Source organism: Pagrus major, chromosome 22, assembly GCF_040436345.1.
Source record: "Pagrus major chromosome 22, Pma_NU_1.0".
Taxonomy (NCBI): domain Eukaryota; kingdom Metazoa; phylum Chordata; class Actinopteri; order Spariformes; family Sparidae; genus Pagrus; species Pagrus major.
Genome location: NC_133236.1, coordinates 26,703,407 through 26,722,626, shown reverse-complemented (window position 1 = coordinate 26,722,626; position 19,220 = coordinate 26,703,407). Strand labels below are relative to the sequence as shown.

At 43.6% G+C, this 19,220-nt stretch overlaps 3 protein-coding genes across 3 annotated transcripts in view; 1 reads left to right on the top strand and 2 right to left on the bottom strand.

The window, feature by feature from the left end:
• Window positions 1-1,398: 1,398 nt before the first annotated feature.
• On the top strand, window positions 1,399-3,310 carry irak1bp1 (interleukin-1 receptor-associated kinase 1 binding protein 1). Its single transcript, XM_073493514.1, has 4 exons — window positions 1,399-1,694; window positions 2,532-2,613; window positions 2,730-2,860; window positions 2,962-3,310. The coding sequence occupies exons 1-4, from the start codon at window positions 1,417-1,419 to the stop codon at window positions 3,221-3,223; spliced, it is 753 nt and encodes a 250-aa protein (XP_073349615.1). The 5' UTR covers window positions 1,399-1,416; the 3' UTR covers window positions 3,224-3,310.
• Window positions 3,255-6,163, bottom strand: LOC141018513 (uncharacterized). The gene is made up of 7 exons (XM_073493516.1): window positions 6,026-6,163; window positions 5,583-5,813; window positions 5,355-5,441; window positions 5,099-5,193; window positions 4,098-4,258; window positions 3,849-3,965; window positions 3,255-3,770 (listed from the first exon to the last, which is right to left on the bottom strand). Exons 2-7 carry the CDS (start codon window positions 5,705-5,707, stop codon window positions 3,660-3,662), a joined length of 696 nt encoding a protein of 231 aa, XP_073349617.1. The 5' UTR covers window positions 5,708-5,813; window positions 6,026-6,163; the 3' UTR covers window positions 3,255-3,659.
• A 1,069-nt stretch (window positions 6,164-7,232) lies between these two features.
• phip (PHIP subunit of CUL4-Ring ligase complex) overlaps window positions 7,233-19,220 on the bottom strand; it is a 35,594-nt gene continuing 23,606 nt past the window's right edge. Inside the window, exons 27-40 of the mRNA XM_073492685.1 lie at window positions 18,772-18,854; window positions 18,433-18,544; window positions 17,192-17,253; window positions 16,934-17,089; window positions 16,166-16,286; window positions 15,928-16,053; window positions 15,626-15,701; window positions 14,705-14,773; window positions 14,463-14,615; window positions 13,826-13,978; window positions 13,434-13,645; window positions 13,095-13,339; window positions 12,645-12,791; window positions 7,233-12,516 (exon numbers count right to left, since the gene is read on the bottom strand). Of these exons, the coding sequence (XP_073348786.1) occupies window positions 11,795-12,516; window positions 12,645-12,791; window positions 13,095-13,339; window positions 13,434-13,645; window positions 13,826-13,978; window positions 14,463-14,615; window positions 14,705-14,773; window positions 15,626-15,701; window positions 15,928-16,053; window positions 16,166-16,286; window positions 16,934-17,089; window positions 17,192-17,253; window positions 18,433-18,544; window positions 18,772-18,854 (2,437 nt within the window). The 3' untranslated portion in view covers window positions 7,233-11,794. The remainder of the gene's footprint in view (window positions 12,517-12,644; window positions 12,792-13,094; window positions 13,340-13,433; window positions 13,646-13,825; window positions 13,979-14,462; window positions 14,616-14,704; window positions 14,774-15,625; window positions 15,702-15,927; window positions 16,054-16,165; window positions 16,287-16,933; window positions 17,090-17,191; window positions 17,254-18,432; window positions 18,545-18,771; window positions 18,855-19,220) is intronic.

The following is a 19,220-nucleotide window of genomic DNA, read 5'->3' as shown; positions in this document are numbered from 1 at the left end:
ACAAGAAGACATTTGAATTTTATGAGAAAAATAAGTAAATCAATAATTAATCAATTAATAATTGATAACTGTTGAGTTTCCCATTGAGCCATAGTACTGTCGAGTGAACATACACAACTAATAAATTACCTTACAACTGGCATTGCAGCTGTTTTTATTAGCAACACCTGTGGTTTTGCTGCTAGTTTAGTACATTTCAACATGTCTCCTATCCCTTTTCTGGTGCTATTAGCTAGCTTGTGTTTATAAGCAGGTAAAGCTACCTACCTGTGGGACGCCTGTCACTCTTCTTTAGCTAGCAGCTGGGAAAACATTAAAAAAAAACAGTTGAGCACTGATACCTTTAAACGAGCCACTTAAGTCAGTAAATTATTGAATAAATAACTAATTAAAACCTCTAAATTTACCTGGAATTTCATGTTTAGGGTCGGAGAGATGAGATGTTTTGGACAGGCTAATTCAAGACAGAAAAGTGAGCTAACTTTAGCTACTTTGATATCCCTTGTGAAATAGGCTATTAGCATGATGCTATGCTATGCTATCTATCTATGCTAAGCTTTTGTCGTAATTCAGTCGGCTTGAAACGAAAAACCGAAATTCAGCTCTGGACCGACTTAAAGCTAATCGATACAGCTGTTTAAACTGAATGTACGAGGGTGACCGGCTGACTTTCACGCATGCGCCATGAGACCTCATCAGGCAATTAAGAGAACTAATTACAGGTGTGCTGTCATCACGTGATCATATGTTATACTGACGTCACACAAAACGTGATTTTGCAGTTATATTTATATTTAACGTCCTACAGAGATCAGATAGACAACATATTAAATATTTCTGAAGATAAACAGGAAGACCACCATTAAATATCATTTAATTTACCATGTATGTCATCCAAAAGTGGAAAAATGTTACCTGAGGTACCTCAAAGATTAAAAAAGCAATTTGAAATATATAAACAAACTTTTTTTTAAAGCATTTCTCATATCAGGCTTTTCAGGATGCGTTTCAGGCAGTGTTTTCTGTGGGAGAGAGTAACTCCCTTTGGGCTTTTTCACCTTGCAGACCTTTTACATGCACAAAAATGCTACATAACCCAATAAAGGTGTTGAGGTGAAAAAAACAGTGGAAACCGCAGACAAACTACAGTTCCCATGATGCTTCACTAGCTCAGAGAGAGGGACAGAGAGTTGGGCTGGAGTTGAACAAACCTGATAACTTGACAGGCAAAAAACCCAAAAAAGCACAATATGACCTCTTTAACATGTGATTCATCCCACAAATCTACCTTCTTTCAGAAAAGGCAGGATCTGGCAACACGCTGAGTGTAGTTCTTTGACGGAAGTAGACTACAAATCCCGACGAGCGCTTCGCTTATTGCCATAGCAGCGGGAAGTTAGTTTAGCGCCTGTCAACATGGAGAACCAGAGCCGGGTTTTCGCTGCTCTACTACCGGGAACTGGTCGGGGATCGGCCGGTATCGAAGCAGAGCAGGGGCTGGAGGTGCGAGCAGCTGCCCGCCACAGTCCCGCTGGTACCCGGGGGAGGGAGGTCCAGGTGGCGGGGACGGCGGAGGTGTGTTGTCCGGCGGACCGAGCGTCGGTGCGGGTCAGTGTGGGCAGCAGCAAAGAGTCAGTCAACGAGGTGACCGGCAGCGTTTCGCGGCGACTCGAGTACATTTTACAAGCTGTCAGGTGAAAACACACGCACACGTTCAACAGTGTAACTTCATAACTTTGTTAAAACTTTAAGCTAGCTAGTTAGCTAACTTAACGAAATCGAGACATCCACCCCCGGAGACACCCAGCGGCGCCTCTTCCTCAGCTTCACCCAGTGTTGGCGGCAGGAGGACGGCTAGCTGCCTCCCAGAACCTCACACCCTTTTTTCAACAGCTTCATGTGACCCAGCGACTCCGAACCAATGCCGAATTGTATTACTAAATGGGACAAATAAGACACACCTGTTTTTATTAAATTTAACTGCTTCTTCTATTTGATACGAATATTTATAATGAAAATTCAGCATTTCTTTTCAATAGCTTCCATGTCATGTGACCCAGTGTATGTACTACTTTATACTTACCTGCAAAGCTTGAATATGAAAGAGATGGTTTCCCCAAAGGCTTGAATGTGGTTAAAAATAGCATAAAAGCATAATAGTTACTGATGCATTAGGGTAAAAGCATTTTAATGGGTAGTTTTAACACAGTGGAGTAAGAAAGTACAAGATTTCCCTCCATAATGTGGTGGAGTGTAAATAGAAAGTAGCATTAAATAGAAACACTTATGTAATAAAACTCAAAAAGTGCCACTGCCTGTAATTTTTTTTTTACCAATAGTAGGATTGCACAGTACCGGAGTAATCGTGGTAATCAATAAACTAACTGTGGAAGGAAGATAAGTGTTTTTTTTTTTTCTATGTACGCTCACTGCTTATTTTGTGTGAAATACAAATATATTGATTTACATTTCAGGGTGCTTGAGGTGATTGCTGGGAATGTCATATGTTTTCTTTCATTCATTCTGCTCAGACAGCATGGCATCAGTGACAAAGACGCCTCGGTGAGGAAGTTTCTCCACCGAGAGGCAGACCAGTATCGCATGGATGCAGAGGTGGAGTATTGTCACAAACTCTAATGACTCAAATGCGTCATGATGCTATTAAACCGACCCGACAGCATACCTGTGTGTTGAGCTTAATATGCTGGTGAAACACCATTCCTCCACAGGTTGTGGTCACGTTCTCAGATTTTGAGAAGATGGAGCAAGTATGTCGTGTCCTGCTGGAGAAGCTGGACAAGAGTGTTTGTGTGGGGACGCCACAGTTTTACCACAGTGCTGAGTGCCTGAGTAGACTGAGGTATGAAAAACACACCCATCACACAGGGCTGTAATGCAAACAGACGTCCTTATTGTTGACGAATGCGGATATTGTAACTCGTGTGTTTGTTTGCACTCTAGGCGGCGTGCATGCGTGTCAGCGGTAGAAAATGCTCAGCAGAAGGCATCTGAAGTCAGTCAGCTTCTTGGGCAAACGCTGGGACCCCCACTACTGGTCAGAGAGGAGGAGACGAAGGAGTGGAGGAACGAGGACGACGAGGACGGAGGCGGAGGTCAGGGCGCCGCACACCTCCCATACCTGCCCCGCATACCCACAATCACTGCCTCCTCACGGGTATCTGTGTCCTTCAGCCTCAGAGACAAAAGCAGGAAAAAACTCTGAAGACATTTGAATTGACTCATGAAAGAGCGGATTGTCACATTTTTAAAGTGTTTTATTTCTTGGCTGAATTAAAGTGCAGTTTTTCAAGGTTTTTTCTACCTCAGCCGACACAAAAACTACATACATGGAAAAAAAAACTACATAGATTTAAAAAAAAAACACTTTGTCGTCTCAAGCATTTATTGCTATCATTTAACTTAACCACAGCAAATGTTGTCGCAGTTAAACTGTATTTTTTTGGTTCATCAAATTAAAAATACTGTTTATTTTTTAACATCGCAATGAAATAAAAGTTGTTCAACTGTAAGCTGTAACTCTTGGAAGACACCCTCGCATCAAGTTCCAGCAAGGAGGGATTTGAAGATTATCCTTTGATCTGCTCAAATCTTTTGTTTTTAAAGCCAGCAGGTCGATATAACACGTCACAGCCGAGCAGTCAGACGTCCTCAGGGTCGTCCTCGGGGAACCGCTCTCTGAGCCAGGGCTGCATGACGAAGCGCTCCCCGTTAAAATGTGTGAAGTAATTCTCCAAGGTGGGAATGTCCGGCTAGAAACATCCAACAGTGAGTCTAAGATGTATTGATTCAAATGTGTGTGATTATGTGCCGCGATTGTCAGTACATACCCTCATCCCGGTGATGCGCTCCAGTCGTGTCTGAGGCAAATATCCGACTAACACAGAGGAGGGTCCAGGCCCGCTGAACAGCACTTTATAATGAGGCGTGTTCTCTGATGTGATGCCCTACATGCACATACACACAGTGTCAGAAATCACTGAAGTGGCTTTTAACTTTCCAACACTTATTTAAATAAGTATGTCTTTGAGTAAATGAACAGGGGAAGATTTTTGGTGTGTAGAGTTGTGGCTGCTCACGTCGTTGCCGGCATACACTCTGTCGACCCACTCTTTAGGAGCTCGCAACTCAGGGTCCCAGCTCACCACCACCCCGACCAAGTTGCCGTTCCTCTCCAACACCACCTCTCCCACCCGCAGAAACACAAACGGAGGACGAGGGCTGCGTGGCGTCTTTGAGGCTGCAGGGAGGAAGAAAACGAGAAAATCCTGTGTGCTGCATTTAGACTGAAGTCACCTATATTTGCTTGCTTCCTTTAGGGGTTTGTTCTAAGCAACAGTACAAACTGAAGACAGGAAAACAGCAAGGGTGTCACTGCCTCGGCTTCAGCGTTCGGTTTAGACCAAACACGTTTAGTTGCCTTTTATTGTGAATTAACAGCAAGAAATTACTGGGAAAAAAGCAAAATACAGTGATATTTAGGTTTTATACAATTCAGAGTATTTGTTAAAGTAAGCGCCTAAAAAAGGGAAATATAATTAGTGGTATTCGGCCACAATCCATGTGATTAACACAGAGTTTAGTACTTGCAGAGGGGCTGCAGTTCAGACGTGACAAGGACAAAAAAGTATTAAAACTAGGGGTGCACAATAATACTGTCACGTCATCAGTATCGGCCGATAAAGGCTCTAAAATGAAATATCAAATTTGGCCCAAAGTGAACAATTCTGCTGATATGACAGGCTGATACATTGATGCTTTATGGATGAACACATGTCACAAACTGTTTCTTATTTTGTCCGGTGAATGTGTACACTTTGAAAAGCATTTTATGTCTGCATCTGCCAGTGGGCCATCATGATAAGAGTAGGAATAATATGTGAAGTCCACTGTGGTAGAGACTTGATGTTCTCTGCAGCTAGGTTCAATTTCAATCATTAATATTTATTGTGCATCCCTACTCAAAACAAAAATAATAGAAAGATAGTAACGAGAGATATTGGGGCACAAAGTTGAAATACAAAAAATCAAAAATGCTTATCAAAATTAATTTCTGTCATTCTGAAAAACACAGACAAACCTCCAAAGAATCCCTGGTCGTTGTCATGAAGCATGGACTCTAATGCAAGCGACTGTTGGAACATATCTTCATCCTGCTCCAAACCAAGAAAAGACCTGTGGAAAGCAAAAATATAGTCAGTTTGGACGTGCAGGTGATTGAAAGAAGTGCCAGGCAGGATGGGAGAGGACCATGAAGTGAAGATATAGTATCTCAGAATATCAAAATGTGTGTCTCAGTCAATCACAGACACTTTCTAATTACAAACATTACTCACTGGACTTTGGACATCTGCTGGCTCGCCCAGTCCATCCAACCAGTGGCATCGAAGTATGTTCTCCAGTCTTTCCAAATTTTAAGCAAACTGAAACCCAGTGGTTATCAATTATAGACAAAAACAGGAGATAAATCATTTTAGATGTGCATAGTTTCACTTTAATATTTATGATGGATATGAATGGCCTTGATAAAGTCCGCACATTACGCGCGGATCCATCCGACCTACCGTGTGGTGGCGTGGAAGCGCTGCGCCGCCGTGGTGCCGCTCCAGCGGCAGATTAAGTACTGCGCGGGCACGGCGGACAGCAGCAGCACCAGCTGCAGCACCGCGGCGGCTGACAGCTGAGGCATGACTGCGCAGCCGTCGCCCGGGGACGGAAACACGCGTCAGGTGGATGCAGCAGGTGTAACACCCAAAAAGTTTTAACTCAGTCGAAAGTCGATGTGTCAGCCATGTCTGTGAACGAAAGTGAGCTTTAAAGTTACACAGCCTGTCCTGCTGAGACTGTCCCCTCTGGACAGTGTTGATTTACTGGCACGCATATGGTTTAACTGCATCTTATAGGAAGTTGGCCGAATATGCTACAACATACGACGCTACATAAACTTAAGAGGAAACGCGAGTGAAACGACGTATTTGTCAAGTTATTGTTATTAATTGTGACTCACCTCGTGTTAAATCCAAAGTCTTTCCTCCAACTATCTGTGAAACATGAGCGCGTCCCGCTGTGCGCCCTGAAACCAGAGCAGTGCAGCACACACGGTTTCACTTCTGGTTTATTTACATAAACCATACACTCACACATGCCACCGCCGCCACCTGCGTATTTACATGTTTGTGCCAAACAGGTAATCTGCCCAATCACCGGAGCCCACGGTGGGGCCGGCGGGCCTTTAGCGGCTCGCCACGTCAGGAAGAGCCGAGCCTTGTGCGCCCCGGGCCGGAACAAGGGCTGTTATAGGCAGTTACGCTGTCCCAACGCTGGGTGGAAGAGTTGTTAAACATGACATGAAGGGGATTATTGTTAATAGGTTGTGTTATAATAACTGTGCATACTTTAGAGAACACACAAATCAGCCAGAATCAACAAATATGCTTTTATTTTGAAAAAGATCCCCACATACTGTAAATGTAACCCTTGTAGGGACACTGCAGGTGGATGGGGTCATATATTTGCATTACAAGTTTTCAGATGTCTTTTGTTTATATATGTGGAAATTATCCAATTAAAAATGGACTAATTTGCATAAACTTCCAGAACATATTTTAGAGGGACAGGAATTTTTTGGACATCTCTTTTTATCACTCCCTTAATTGGGAGTTACCGTCAACAGCCATTAGAAATAGATTTTTGCCATTGCTTTTATGGGATAAAGTTTTAGGAGCAAAACCCCTCTTAAAAAAAAACCCTAAAAATATAAAAAGGAATTAAAGTCTAAAGTTTGATGTATGAAAGTGCGACTGAGGTGGAGATTTCTGGCTCAGAGTCGTCATATTGAGAAAACTGCCTTTAAACATATGTATTGTAAACTCCCACACACTTTTTTTGGGGGAAATGGTGTAATCAGGTAAAAGTTTTAACTATTAGATGTCACTTTGAAACTTCACCAGTTCATTTCTAATGTCAGGACAATTTTTGACATTTTTTTGCAAGTGTAGAGATGCAAATAAGCCCAAATAAATATGCTTTAATTTGACGTGTAATGGAAGCAAAATAACCTGAAATCTCAAAAATGACCAGTCCATAAAAAAAGGTGTTTTCAGCTGTAGTGTTTCTCCTTCATGTCACAAATAATAAGACTTTAGATTAAAAAAAAAAACAAGAGAAGGATCATTTCTTTCATGACACAATCAACAACAGCGAGGAAGAGTGGATATGGAAACACAACTGTTTATTTACTTAAAATATTGGTATGAACTAACAGGACAGCAGTACTCCCCTACACATACATTCTAGCCTTATGCTTCTTTTTTGCATTAATTCCTTTATATATAAAAAGTATCCAAACTAACAAAGACATCCTCTTCAATCGGTTCATGTGAGACAAGGCCCTCTTTCCCCCCTATCCCTTCCCGTTCTTTACCGTCCCACGCCCCCCTTAAAAATTAAAAACATCCCAAAAATGCATCTTGGTGGCTCACATGCAGCCACTTCACTCACACTCACACATACACACACCCACACACAGTGACCTTCAACCCCCTGACCAAACACTGTGATGATGTGCCCGTTCAGGGGCCACGAACAGCACAACTCTGCCACACTTCAGCGCAGGCCCGTGGTAAATGTATGTGTACATGAGCTCCAAAATGCAGCGAGGGTAAAGTAAGAGGGCTGATCTGAGCTGCTGGGTCGAGAAATTCAGAATTTTTTAATACAAATGTATCCGAAAACCGAATGAGGTCCATGACTGATATGAATGAATAAAACCAATTCTTACGTATAAATCAGTGACTTGCTTTTAAGGCCCCTCTGAAATGATTACAAGTTTTTTATTATTATTACTAAGAAGGTTAAGGTAACCGGACCAGCAGTGCTGAATCAGCTCTTTTACTTTGACATTTTTGAGAGATACAGGCAGGGTGGGTGATCTGGTGAAGAAGGGGCAACAGCACAACCGACACTGTCAATGTTTACTTCAATATGACGGCTGCATTCCAACTTTAACTGTGTTTCGATGGGAAAATCGACCCGTTCCCCTCTTAATGGGGATATAATGGCTGCTGTTGACAGGGTCATCCAGATTCAAAATGGATACATCTACAGCTGCATCTAATGATTATTTTCAGTATCGATTAAAGGCTAAGTTCACCCAAAAATGAAAAATTCAGTCATCATCTCCTCACCCCCCAATACCAAAGGAAAGTTGGATTAAGTTTTGAAGTCCACAAAACATTTCTGGAGCTTCGCAGCAAAACAGTGTTGCAGCGTTCTCCTGACCACCTGAAGCATACAACAACTGTGATTTTATGAGTTTCATGGGTGTGAATGTTTTTTCATGTTGACCCTAACTGAAGGTAATTTTCTGTCACTATGTTATAGACAGTAAAGTTTCTTGAATCTTGAATATCTGGCATGATCAGTGGAAGCCCTAAGAACCCAAATTGATATGAGATTATGTTATTTTGAACCTTTTTTAAGCCAAAGCTTCATTTTAGCTACTAAGCTTAAAGCCTGAAGTGGGTGCACAAGCTCGACCGAGCGTCAAGGGTATAAATAACGTCTTTTCAAATCAATTTTAGGATCCTAGGGTGTCCGGAGGCTTGGATTACGCCGGACCATTTTACGGGGTTACATTTTGCAGCATGTCTCCATCTACATCGGTTGTTCAGGAGAACGCTGCAACACTGTCTTTGCAGTAAAGCTCCGGAAATGTTTTGTGGACTACGAAACTTCAGCCAGTTTCACTTTCCATCGGCATGAGGTGAGAACATAATGACTTGACTTTCATTTTCCGGTGTTGCAAAGTGTTGCTTTAATCTGGTCCACCGCTGTTGCTGTCATTTACTTTCATGAATGAATAAAGAAAAGCATCAAATCCTGACATTTAAGAAGCTGGAAGAAACAAATGTTTGACATTTTTGCTTGAAAATAATTGAAACGATAAATCAATTATAGAAATAGTCTGTGATTCATTTTCTTTCAATCCACTAATCAATTTATCGCCTCACGGTTGCAGCTCTAGATACACCCACACCAAAGTCCGGCAAACATCTTGGGATTCTCGAGTATTGTCCGTCTTAGTCGTCTCATGTAAACATAATGTGTATAAGTGAGCTCATACCTTACGTTTTCGAGAACCCTGGCTCTAAAAATTTTGCTTCCTCACTCATGATAATCTGTGCATAAGTAAATATGATTATTTGTGATCGAGATAGGAAAAAAAATCCAAAACCTGTATGTGCCTATGAAGAGTTTCTTTGCACACAAAATGCATATTTCTGCGGCCAAAGATCATCGGCTTCCTATCTTTAATAGAAAACAGTAATAGTTATTTTCATGCCAACAGTCATCTGTGGAGGAAGGTGTCAGTGTTTCAGGCTGTCTCAATCTGGAATAAAACTCTTCATATACACAATATAAACACATCTTTTGTGGAGTAAATATAAGAGAAAAAAAAAACAGAAGTTGTTAATTGTATCCCCACTCTAACTGCACAGATCTAGCCATCGAAATATCGTCCTGTATGGCCGAGACACAAGACAGGAAAACAACTGACACATTATACGTAAGTGAGCTCAACATCACTCACTGTGGAGACAGTAAAATAAAACACATTCAAAAAGCCATGGTCTAAAAACTTCAGTGCCCAAAGACAGAATTTGGCATTGACAAATCCATAACAGAACAACAAAACGACGATAAAACAGATGAGATATATGTTCAGGAATATGTGAAAGAAAGATCTATGAAATGAATCAGGTGCATATAGATGCTACTGTCCAGTTCTCCCCAGTTACACCGATGACACAAGTGGCTGATTTTGGCATCCAGTTGCTTTGTGCTGGGGGTGAAAACAGAAAACATGACTAAAGTGGAGGCCTTCATCGTTGTAAAACTTGCTCCAGTAGTTGTGTGTACAGACAGATAGTGACATAATATGTTTTGTCTCCAGTCCCGACTTTTCTCTCTTTCACGAGCCGTCCGTACGAGCCTGTCACGTCCAGTCCAAGTCCTGGTCCAGTTCTCTGAACCAAAACGACAAGCAGGAAGTCCAAAAAAAAAAAAAAAAACACACTAAAAGAAAGGCCCCAAAAAGCAGAAAACCGAGGATTCAATATGCCAGAGTAGCAAAGGCACACAATCAGAAAGATGAATATAAGACTTGTCTCTCTCTCAGTCCGATCCAGTTTGATCTGGCTCGATCCCGTTCGCTCCGGGCCAGCACCAGAACGCGCGAGACAGAATTGTGTGTGCATGTGTGCGTGTGTGTGGTCACCATAGAAACATATCAACATTTAAAAAGTTTTTTATATGTTAACAATTTTTAAAATACAAAGGGTTAACTCCCTACGACTGCATTGATAACCGGTCTGTGGTAAGTGCATCTCAAAGCTAGTCACCCAGAGCTCCCCTGGCTGTACCTTAGGTATAAACTGACAATAGGTTGGTTATAGGATAATATATTGACATGAATAATGGTTTTACAACAACAGTAAAGTCTTTTTTCAACGCCTATAAATACATTTCTTTGAGAGGTTTCACAACGATCAAACTGTATGCCACTGTTTGTACGCTGAAAGTGAATGACACACTCGACTGTGTTATAAAAACACACGCTCCTTCACTTGCACACACTCGCAATCGTCACAACTTAAGTCCGTACACATACAGGCACGTGAACTTTGCAGGGCAGAGGCCAAGCACACTTATACGCACACATGCGCGCACACACCCACACACCGAAGACATAAAGGCACAAGGTATTGCTAATGTTGAGGACGTGTTGAAACATGATCTATCTAGACATGTAAATGAAACCCCTTTCACCCATGCATCCTTTTTGTCCTCCTCACAGTAAAAACAGCGTCTAGAAAAAGGAAAGAGATGCTTTTCTTTCTAATTAACATGCAAAAAAAAAACAAAAAAAACCACCCACACACACCCACACACAGTAAACAAAACCTACAGATCTACAGTACCAACAAAGGTACACCATTTGGTATTTTAGCGCAGACGGACACGCTCAGGTCAGCCAATGTGTAAGACTTCGGAAAACAGAGAGCCGATCATCACGTACAAATCTTAGAAAAAGCAGAGAAGGGGTTTGTATAAAAAAAGAGCGGGGGCAATGAAGAAGAGGGGGGCGAAGGACCTTGTCAGGCCAGCGGTCTGTAATCCGTCACGGACCTAACAATTTTCAGCTCAGTGGGCGTCTTTGACCGACCCAGCAGAGACTCTTGAAAAAGTCCTCAAAAATAGCAAGAGTGAGATAAGATACATCCAGCTCTCCTCGGGGTTTGTTCAAGTACTAAAACTGTTTTGCCCAGTCTGACACCAACAGTGTTTAAGGTCAGACGGAGGTGAAGAGTGGTTCACTGGACAGGAGGAGTCACGAGACCACCAGCGTAGGAGTCTGTGAGCTCCTGTGGGATCCAACATGGACCAATAACGTCGGAGGAACAAATGAACATGCTTCATCAGAAAGCTCATCAGCCGGCATAACGATGTGCTCGCTTGGCCGAGAAGGAGGAGGAGTGGACAGATAACTGCGCTGTTGTGTCTCCCCCACGGCTGCAGCTTTATATAGCAGCAGCTGGACTAGCGGCTCCCCGGACGCACACACACATACGCGCACACCAAATGCATACAACACCAAGCACAAGTTCCCCCCTGCTCCTCCATCACATGAGCTCAGAAATCTCCGCCAGATTTCTTTTCTGTCAGAGGAGCCAGCCTCCTCCTCACATCCTGTGTGTCTGCTCTGTTGTCTCCGTTACCAGCCTATCAGATTGGCTTTGGCCTTTTCTGTCAGCTTGCGGACGCGTCCCTTTGAGGAGGTGCCGAAGGTGATTGATGAGTCCTCAAACAGCAGCTGCCTCTGCTCCTCCTCAGAGTCCTCCTCCATGTACCAGGCGGACCGTCGCCCCTGGTTGCGTGTGCGCATCGACCCTCCTTCCCCGTCCTCTCCCTCCTCCTTCGGAGACTCCCTCCGACTGGATCGCTGAGGAGCTTGAGCTTGAGGCGGAGGCGTCACCTCCTCGTTGGCTCTCCTGCTGCTCCTCCTCAGTGGCGAGGGCTCAGGTGGCTCAGGTGACTCAGCACGAGGAGCGTCTTCATCAGTTTTTACCGCTCGGGGCCTGCCGCGCCGTCTGGGCGTCGACACAGCGCCAGAGTCCGACAACACAGATGTTTCATGCGCGGATGACGTCCCGCCTTCATCCCCCGTCGATTGGTCGAGGTCGTCGTCGGGAGTGGAGCTCCTGCGGTTGCCGCTCCTTTTCATCTCCTCCAGCTCCTGCTTGCTCTTCCTGCCTCTCTTCTTGCCGGGAGGGCGGCCCCGGGGTCTGGAAGGGCTCCCTGGAGTCGTGGCTTCTGGAGGACTCACTGGCGCATCCACCCTGGATTTCCGTCCCCTCCTCCCCACGCCGAGGGTCACATGACTGCCGTGGCCATTCAGGTGGACTGTGCTTGGAGATGAAGGGCTGGCGGGAGAGCCTGAGAGGGGTGGACATTGAGTCACAAGAAGAAAATATGTATCAGTAGCAGGCAGGTGACTTTAAATGTGTATTTTTTTACTTAAATCATAAACCTAAGCCTCACTTCTTGGTGACAGTATCTCTTACCAGGTGTGTGTCGTACGGGAGTCCTGAGTTTCCTCCGGGTGCTTCCTCCACCGCTGCTTTCCGTGGCTGGAGAGGGTGTCACCTTTTCAGGAGCTGGTGGCGTTGAAGCTGACACAGAGTTGTGAGCCCTCAGTGAGCGAGTAGACTCTGTAGAAAGGAAACATATGAACAAAAGGAAGTCAATAAAACATGTTAGATGTGGTCATTTCTTGATGATGAACTTTAGCAGCTAGTAAGCAGCTAGTTAGCTTAGCATTAAGACTGGAAACAGCTAGCATGGCTCTGTCTAAATTAACAAAACCTGTGAAAGCTGACATGACTATGCATCTGACTATTTCCTGGGTGGGTGCAGTAACTTCCTGCAGTCTTGTTGTCACTGTGAGATTGCGAGGTAACAAAGCTAACCAGCTGCTACTTTATAATTACTCTAAGTATGAATTTATATCTCACCTGCTGTGCTCTGTGTGTTGCTTGTGGTGTTATGTGAGGAAGAAGAGGAGGGTTGAGTGTGCGTAGAATGGCGTGCCGCACTTCGTGTGCGCCCTGCAGCTGCCGTGTCTGCCTTCCCGTTCACCAACTGAGGCGCCTGTTTGGGGGGAGCGCTCTGTCTCTGAGAGGAGGGTCGTGAAGGAGCTGGTGGTGATGGCTCTCTTTTCCCGGTCACCCTTGATGATACACGTCTCTTCCTCTCTGGGCTAGAGGCAGCACAGAGAAGACAAAAGAAAATCACACCTAATGCACAGTGAGAGACACCAAAAACCAGAAATGAAATGTCCTTTTTTTTCCTACCTGGATGCGGTGCTGCTGGTTGGAGATTCGCTCCTCCTCCGCCTCCTCTTCATGGCGTGCCGTGTCTGTCTGTCCGTAGTGTGTCGTGTTTGTCTGTCAGTGCCCTGTCTGGTCAGTCTGTCAGTCAGGCCGTGGATGGCCTTGTAGTCGCCCAGGATGGAGCTGACATGCTCCTCGAAGAGTGCAGAGAGCCTCAGACTCATGCTGTAGATCTGGAGACACAAGACAGGAAGACGCACTGATTCAACTGTCGGACAAACATTTTAACTAGTCATCAAAGCATTACAATATGAGAGCGCTACGATGTATATTAAGCTTAATGAACCTTGGTTTTAAGGTCCTCACAAATATAGAAGTAAAAGCGTGTGTGTGTGTGTGTGTTTGTGCCTCACCCGAGACTTTTTACTGGGCGTGTACGCTTTGGAGTTGCTGAAAATGAGCCGGACGTCTTTACAGAGCTCAATGGGCGACTGGTACTTTCCTTCTGTTAGCGTGCTGCGAACGGTGCCAAAGTCCATTGGTGACTCGACTATTTGCAGGTAGTCCTGGGAGAGGCGGAGGGGAAGTTGGCACATTTCAATTACACATTTCAAAAGATGAGAACACAATAAGTACCAGAGGAGAGGAAGAGAGGGTAAAGACGTTAAAGATCTAGAGAATTCGGGGTTTTTACTTTGAATGGACTGGAGGAAAAAAAACTGAAGCGACAGAAGCAAAAGAATTCCAGTTAACAAAGAGAGTCGTAGCCCATTGAAACCGTGAGACTTCACATTGTTTCTCCTTCACAACTTTTCCATTAGCTTTGGTCTTCATTACAGATGCTGAATGAAGAGGCCTGAAGAATACCTTCGCTTCAAAACACCACTCTTTGTGTAACTGAATCGTAGCCACTTGTGCCCCAGACTGAACTGCATAGTAAAATTCCAGGACCAAAAAACGGTAACTGAAAATGCTAATTAATTCGAGCCTAATATTTCTGAGGAAGGTAGAGTTCACACGCACACAATACTGGATAATAAAGAAAGGTACCGGGTATTCCTGCAGGTCCACAGGTTCTCTGAAGGGCTCTGAGTCTTCACACTGAAAGATGAGATCCAGCAGCTCCTTACAGCGTACCCTCCACGCCTGAGGGTCGTATGAAGGGGGGCGAGTTCGCAGTTGGCGCCGCATGGGCTGACGACCCTACAAAATAAATGTAAGTTGACAAAAGTAAGACACTCTCCTGGACAGCAGCATGTTTGGGAACACTCTGTTGCTGTTAGATATTTTACCTTTTTAAAGTTTCGTGTGGACGTTCCAGGAGTGTTAGTATCTTCGTCCTCCTCCTCCTCATCATCATCCTAAATAGATAGGAAACGGGAAATTAAATAAAGGTAACATATTCTGTATCTACAGTCTGCTCTGCAATCGAATACTTTTAATTATTTCAACTCCCTGCTGCCTTTCAGGTGTAACTTGAAGCATTTCACTGGTAGATGGTTGATTTTTATTTTATGAAACCGGGCTGTCAATGCAGTAGAAAAAGGCACATACGCAAAAACTTATTGAATCAAGGTGCAACACGATCAGACACAACAGAGAAAACTGGCTGTGGTATTTCCTTTTTGCTCAAAAGGTAGACAAACCTACAAAAACTAGAATGGAGCATGAACATAGTCTGAGCGCTTTTGCTGGTGGGTGACGTACTGAGAGTTGGTCGGGCTCATCCAGTATCAAGCGATGATTGTGTGGTGACAGACTTTCTGTTACAAAAAAAACAGTACACTAAAATATACGTAGTAACAGAATCTGGTTTCATATTTGATCAGCACTGCCTCGTTTTACAAATGAATCTCAGTTTCTGAGCCGCCCCTCTCTTGATTCTGATTCAACTTCTTTGCCTCGGGTATACTAAAATGCAGAAGTATAATCTGTAAACAACCCAAGAGCCGGTGTTTCATATCATCCAGCAGCGGCAAAATGGAGAGGAAGTTAACCATTGTTTATTTGCATATACTTCCCACATTGTAAAAAGTTTCCCTTTAATAACAGGAGCATTTTAAAATAGAAACGACTTCTTATAATGTCAGCTTTTGGTGCCATGATTTACAAAGTTTCAGAATTGAGAAGAAAAAAAATATTACATGAATAATATCTTGGCATAAATGTTTGTGACAATTTTAAGGTGTGAACACGCAGCTGTGTGAACGCACCTCATCTTCAGAGTCAGAGAAGGTAGCCTTCTTCATAGTCCTGTAGAGGGGCATGATGTCTGTCAGACTTTGGTCCCTGAAGAAGACAACAGAAGGAGAGAGCGGAAGTTGTTTTATGTCTGACAGTGCAGATGTTGTGGAATGATTGAAAAAGGAAAAAAAAATCTTAATTCTAAATCAGAATGGATTGTTTTTATGGAGTTCAGCAACAAAACCTCAACTAGTTTATTAACATTTCGTTTACAGCCTCTGAGCAGTTGTTTTTCCTCTACAGGCTCTTGATTTAATGACGACATACTCACTTAACGAATTGCAGAATGAGGTCAGAGACGAACTTGGCCGTAGTGACAATGAACGATCCGGGCTCGTTGAACGTTTGGGTGTTGTGTTCGATATAACGAACCTCCCACATCAGAGAGGACAGTCGTCTGAAAAGGAAAATACAAAAGTGATCGATGTGTATTTAATTCTCTCTCACACATACACAAGTCTGTTTCTTCTGCCATCTCTTTTTTCTTTTCACAACCTGATGTGAGGTACCTGTAGAAACGGTTCACCAGCCTTTGGCGTATGGTGCTGAGGTCGGTGACGTAGGCCACTACTGTGCAGTACGTGGGGTAGGCTTGTAGGTCCACTGGAAAGGAAAATGGCGCCGCAACATCTAAGGGTGGGGAGTTGAGGAATGACAAACACACAGGAAGAAGAGATTATTACGAGAAACAAATCCACTGTAACAGAAAAAGGTGGATGTCTTTTCTACATATGTCTCCTTCAAAATAAAATATCCTGCATATGTTGAGTTTTACCTTTTCCCTTTTCCTAAAGATCGTCCTACTTACTCTGAATATTCTTACCTAAATTTAGAAACACCTGCAAGAGTTAATACAAATCCTGTCCTGTAAGCCAGCTGCAGCGTATAGCGTAGGAGTAACAGGGAGAGATCTAGAAGGATTAAAGTGTGTTTGTCTGTGTCTGATCCTAACACTGTCAGTAGAGGGAGCCCTCGGATCAGCTTTCCACTGACAGGATTGCAGCAACACAAAGCCTGCACCTAATATGCCATTACATCACTTAACGGGAATTCAAGCAAGCACCTCAATATGCGGCTCAATGTGTTCGCAGCTAATTTCTTTTAGCGTGTGATCTGTGGCTCTGCAGGACTCATGCTGATGAGCTCAGAGCCGTGACTCATGTTGTGTCGAGAGTCGTGCCGCTTTACGAGAAACGAGCCCTCGTGGTTGACAACACATCCCTGCTTGCACGACATGAGTGGATTGTTTATTTCACAGTGGCTTGATGATGTCATACCGAGTGTGCAGAGCTGGTCGATGGCTTTGATGATGCGGTCGCACTCTTCTGCGCGTGTGCGGCAGCCCCATTCGCCTTCCAGTGGGACGTACAGCAGCTCCTTCTGTTCTGCTTCTACCAGCGGGACGCTCATGCCCAACTCCTCCGGGAACGTGGCTGCACGGGGAGAAATTGTACAAGAACATATGTTTGAATTTGTAAAGACAGGGAGTTTAAATGTGTGTGCGCTGTAGTGTGGGTGTACTGTAGTGACCTTACCATCATCGGGGATAGGCTCCATATCCCAAGGACTCATCTTCTCCGTGTCTCCATTGTCCCAGCTGGATGAGAAAACAGTGTTGACGTGAATCATCACACCTTTCACAACTGCAAACACCCACAACCTAAAGTGGATACCATTCTCTAACAAGGTTTTTTCAAAATAAAGTGACCATGAGCGCTCGGTGCTGACACGAAAAACTAACTCAAACAGACAATATGCTTATTAATGATTCAAATTGGAGTGTCACTGACGATCAGAGTCCTTCAATAGCAAAACAAAGGGCGGCGTCAGTCGGCATCATCGTAAATATCTAATTCAAACTGTCATCCAGGAACGTTTCATCAAGTTTCTTGAGTGATTCAAACCATGAGGTGTTTGTGCAGTTAATGAGTGTTGTGAGAGGACGTGTCAGCGGCATAATCACGAGGAGCTATTTGTCTGCAGACAAATCCCTGGTACATGTAAACCATTTTAATGAAATGGGCTTAATTTCTTATTCTTCCAGTGTGGGGGAGTCGGATGTCAAACTCATTTAGTCCCAAGACTCACACACTCACAAGATACAAAGAGACCAACTATACAGGAGACATAGTGGGAGTAGTGGGAACCCAGTCAGAGGGTTTGTGGGAGCCAACGTTCAAACAATCTATAGTTTCAAAGTTACATTTCTCAGAGTTGAGGTGCGATTTTCTCACTAAGAGATTTTTGTCCCTGCTGCCACTGGGATGTTGAATAACATGTAATTTCTAAACTGTTTCTTTGTTGATTAGTGTTATGATTGTGTTACTGCTCGCTGTGCAACAAATTGCCCCTTCGCGGACAATAAAGATTACCTTGAACCTTCTCCCTCTGTAACTTCCCTGTGTCTGTTTGTTGAGGTGGCTCCATATATAGTGTATTACACTGTAAGGTTCATGTCATGCTGGAATCTGGTTGAGTGACTTGAGAAACTTTCTGGTATTCATCGTGACATTTACAGTTTTGGAATCTGCAAATAAACAATATGTCTCTGCTTCAGAGAGGCTTCCTATGTCTGTTTTCATTTCTGTCTTGGTCTCAGCCTATGCAGTTTGTAATTTGTTGATGCCAGTCATGGAGAAATCAGGAACTCTTGGTTCGATGCAAAGGATCTCTCCCTAATAATACAACAGATGTACCATGTGGGAATGAGGTTGTGTAGTGCTTTGATCGATCTGTGCGGCCTTAAAACAGAGTAAAATCCAAGCTGTGATCATACCAGACATTGTAGCACTGAAACAGGCTGTCAGGGTACTGAGACTGGTAGGGCTCCTGGCTCTCAATGGTCCCAAACCACCAGGCGTCGTCAATCACTGACCGAAACCTGTCACCTGCACACACACATATCACAGTTAGATCGTTCCAAGAAAGCAACAGTTGACTTCATACAATGAGACAGAAAATGTACGTGACATAAAGAGTTGACTGAGATGTCACCTTGGGCTGAACAATGAATAGATTATTAGTGGAAATATTACCAGATTAATTGATAATGAAAAGGAAAGACATATTTGGTATTCTGCACCACAAAGAGACCACAAAGTCAAAACCGGCTGACCTATCGCCCACTGTCTCTTTCTGGCATTGTCAAACTGCTGCCGCAGCACCAGGAAGTCGATAACATCAGGCATGTCGTGGTATCTGCGACAAGACAAACACGTACATGTAAGTCAAAGACTATAACAAAGCGAAAGGAATTAATAAAACAACCACATTCAAAGTGCAAAATAGATCAAACACATAGAATTCGGAGAAGCACTTTGCCGTTCCCATAACAGTCCTTACTTTTTGTATCATCAGTCAACTGGATTTAATGTTTTATGAGTACTGTCTTGTCTTGTGTCAAGATGAGAATTCATTTAGGGAAAGGAATGTTATATTTAAACTCAGCAGAGGAGGGAGGCACACGGATTACTGAGGAGAACGGCTTCACACTCTGTGAGCACTGAATTTCTGCATATTGTTGGAAGAAAAAGGTGAAAAATGGACAGTGCTCTTAAGAACAGG

What these genes read in the sequence shown, in the direction of transcription:
- irak1bp1 (XM_073493514.1), top strand. Translation starts at nt 1,417, where the DNA reads ATGGAGAACCAGAGCCGGGTTTTCGCTGCTCTACTACCGGGAACTGGT. An exon ending in TACATTTTACAAGCTGTCAG is followed by an intron (nt 1,695 to 2,531) that starts GTGAAAACACAC and finishes CATTCTGCTCAG; the next exon opens with ACAGCATGGCATCAGTGACA. An exon ending in GAGTGCCTGAGTAGACTGAG is followed by an intron (nt 2,861 to 2,961) that starts GTATGAAAAACA and finishes TTTGCACTCTAG; the next exon opens with GCGGCGTGCATGCGTGTCAG.
- LOC141018513 (XM_073493516.1), bottom strand. Translation starts at nt 5,707, where the DNA reads ATGCCTCAGCTGTCAGCCGCCGCGGTGCTGCAGCTGGTGCTGCTGCTG. An exon ending in CGCTTCCACGCCACCACACG is followed by an intron (nt 5,442 to 5,582) that starts GTAGGTCGGATG and finishes ACTGGGTTTCAG; the next exon opens with TTTGCTTAAAATTTGGAAAG. An exon ending in GAGTGTATGCCGGCAACGAC is followed by an intron (nt 3,966 to 4,097) that starts GTGAGCAGCCAC and finishes ATGTGCATGTAG; the next exon opens with GGCATCACATCAGAGAACAC.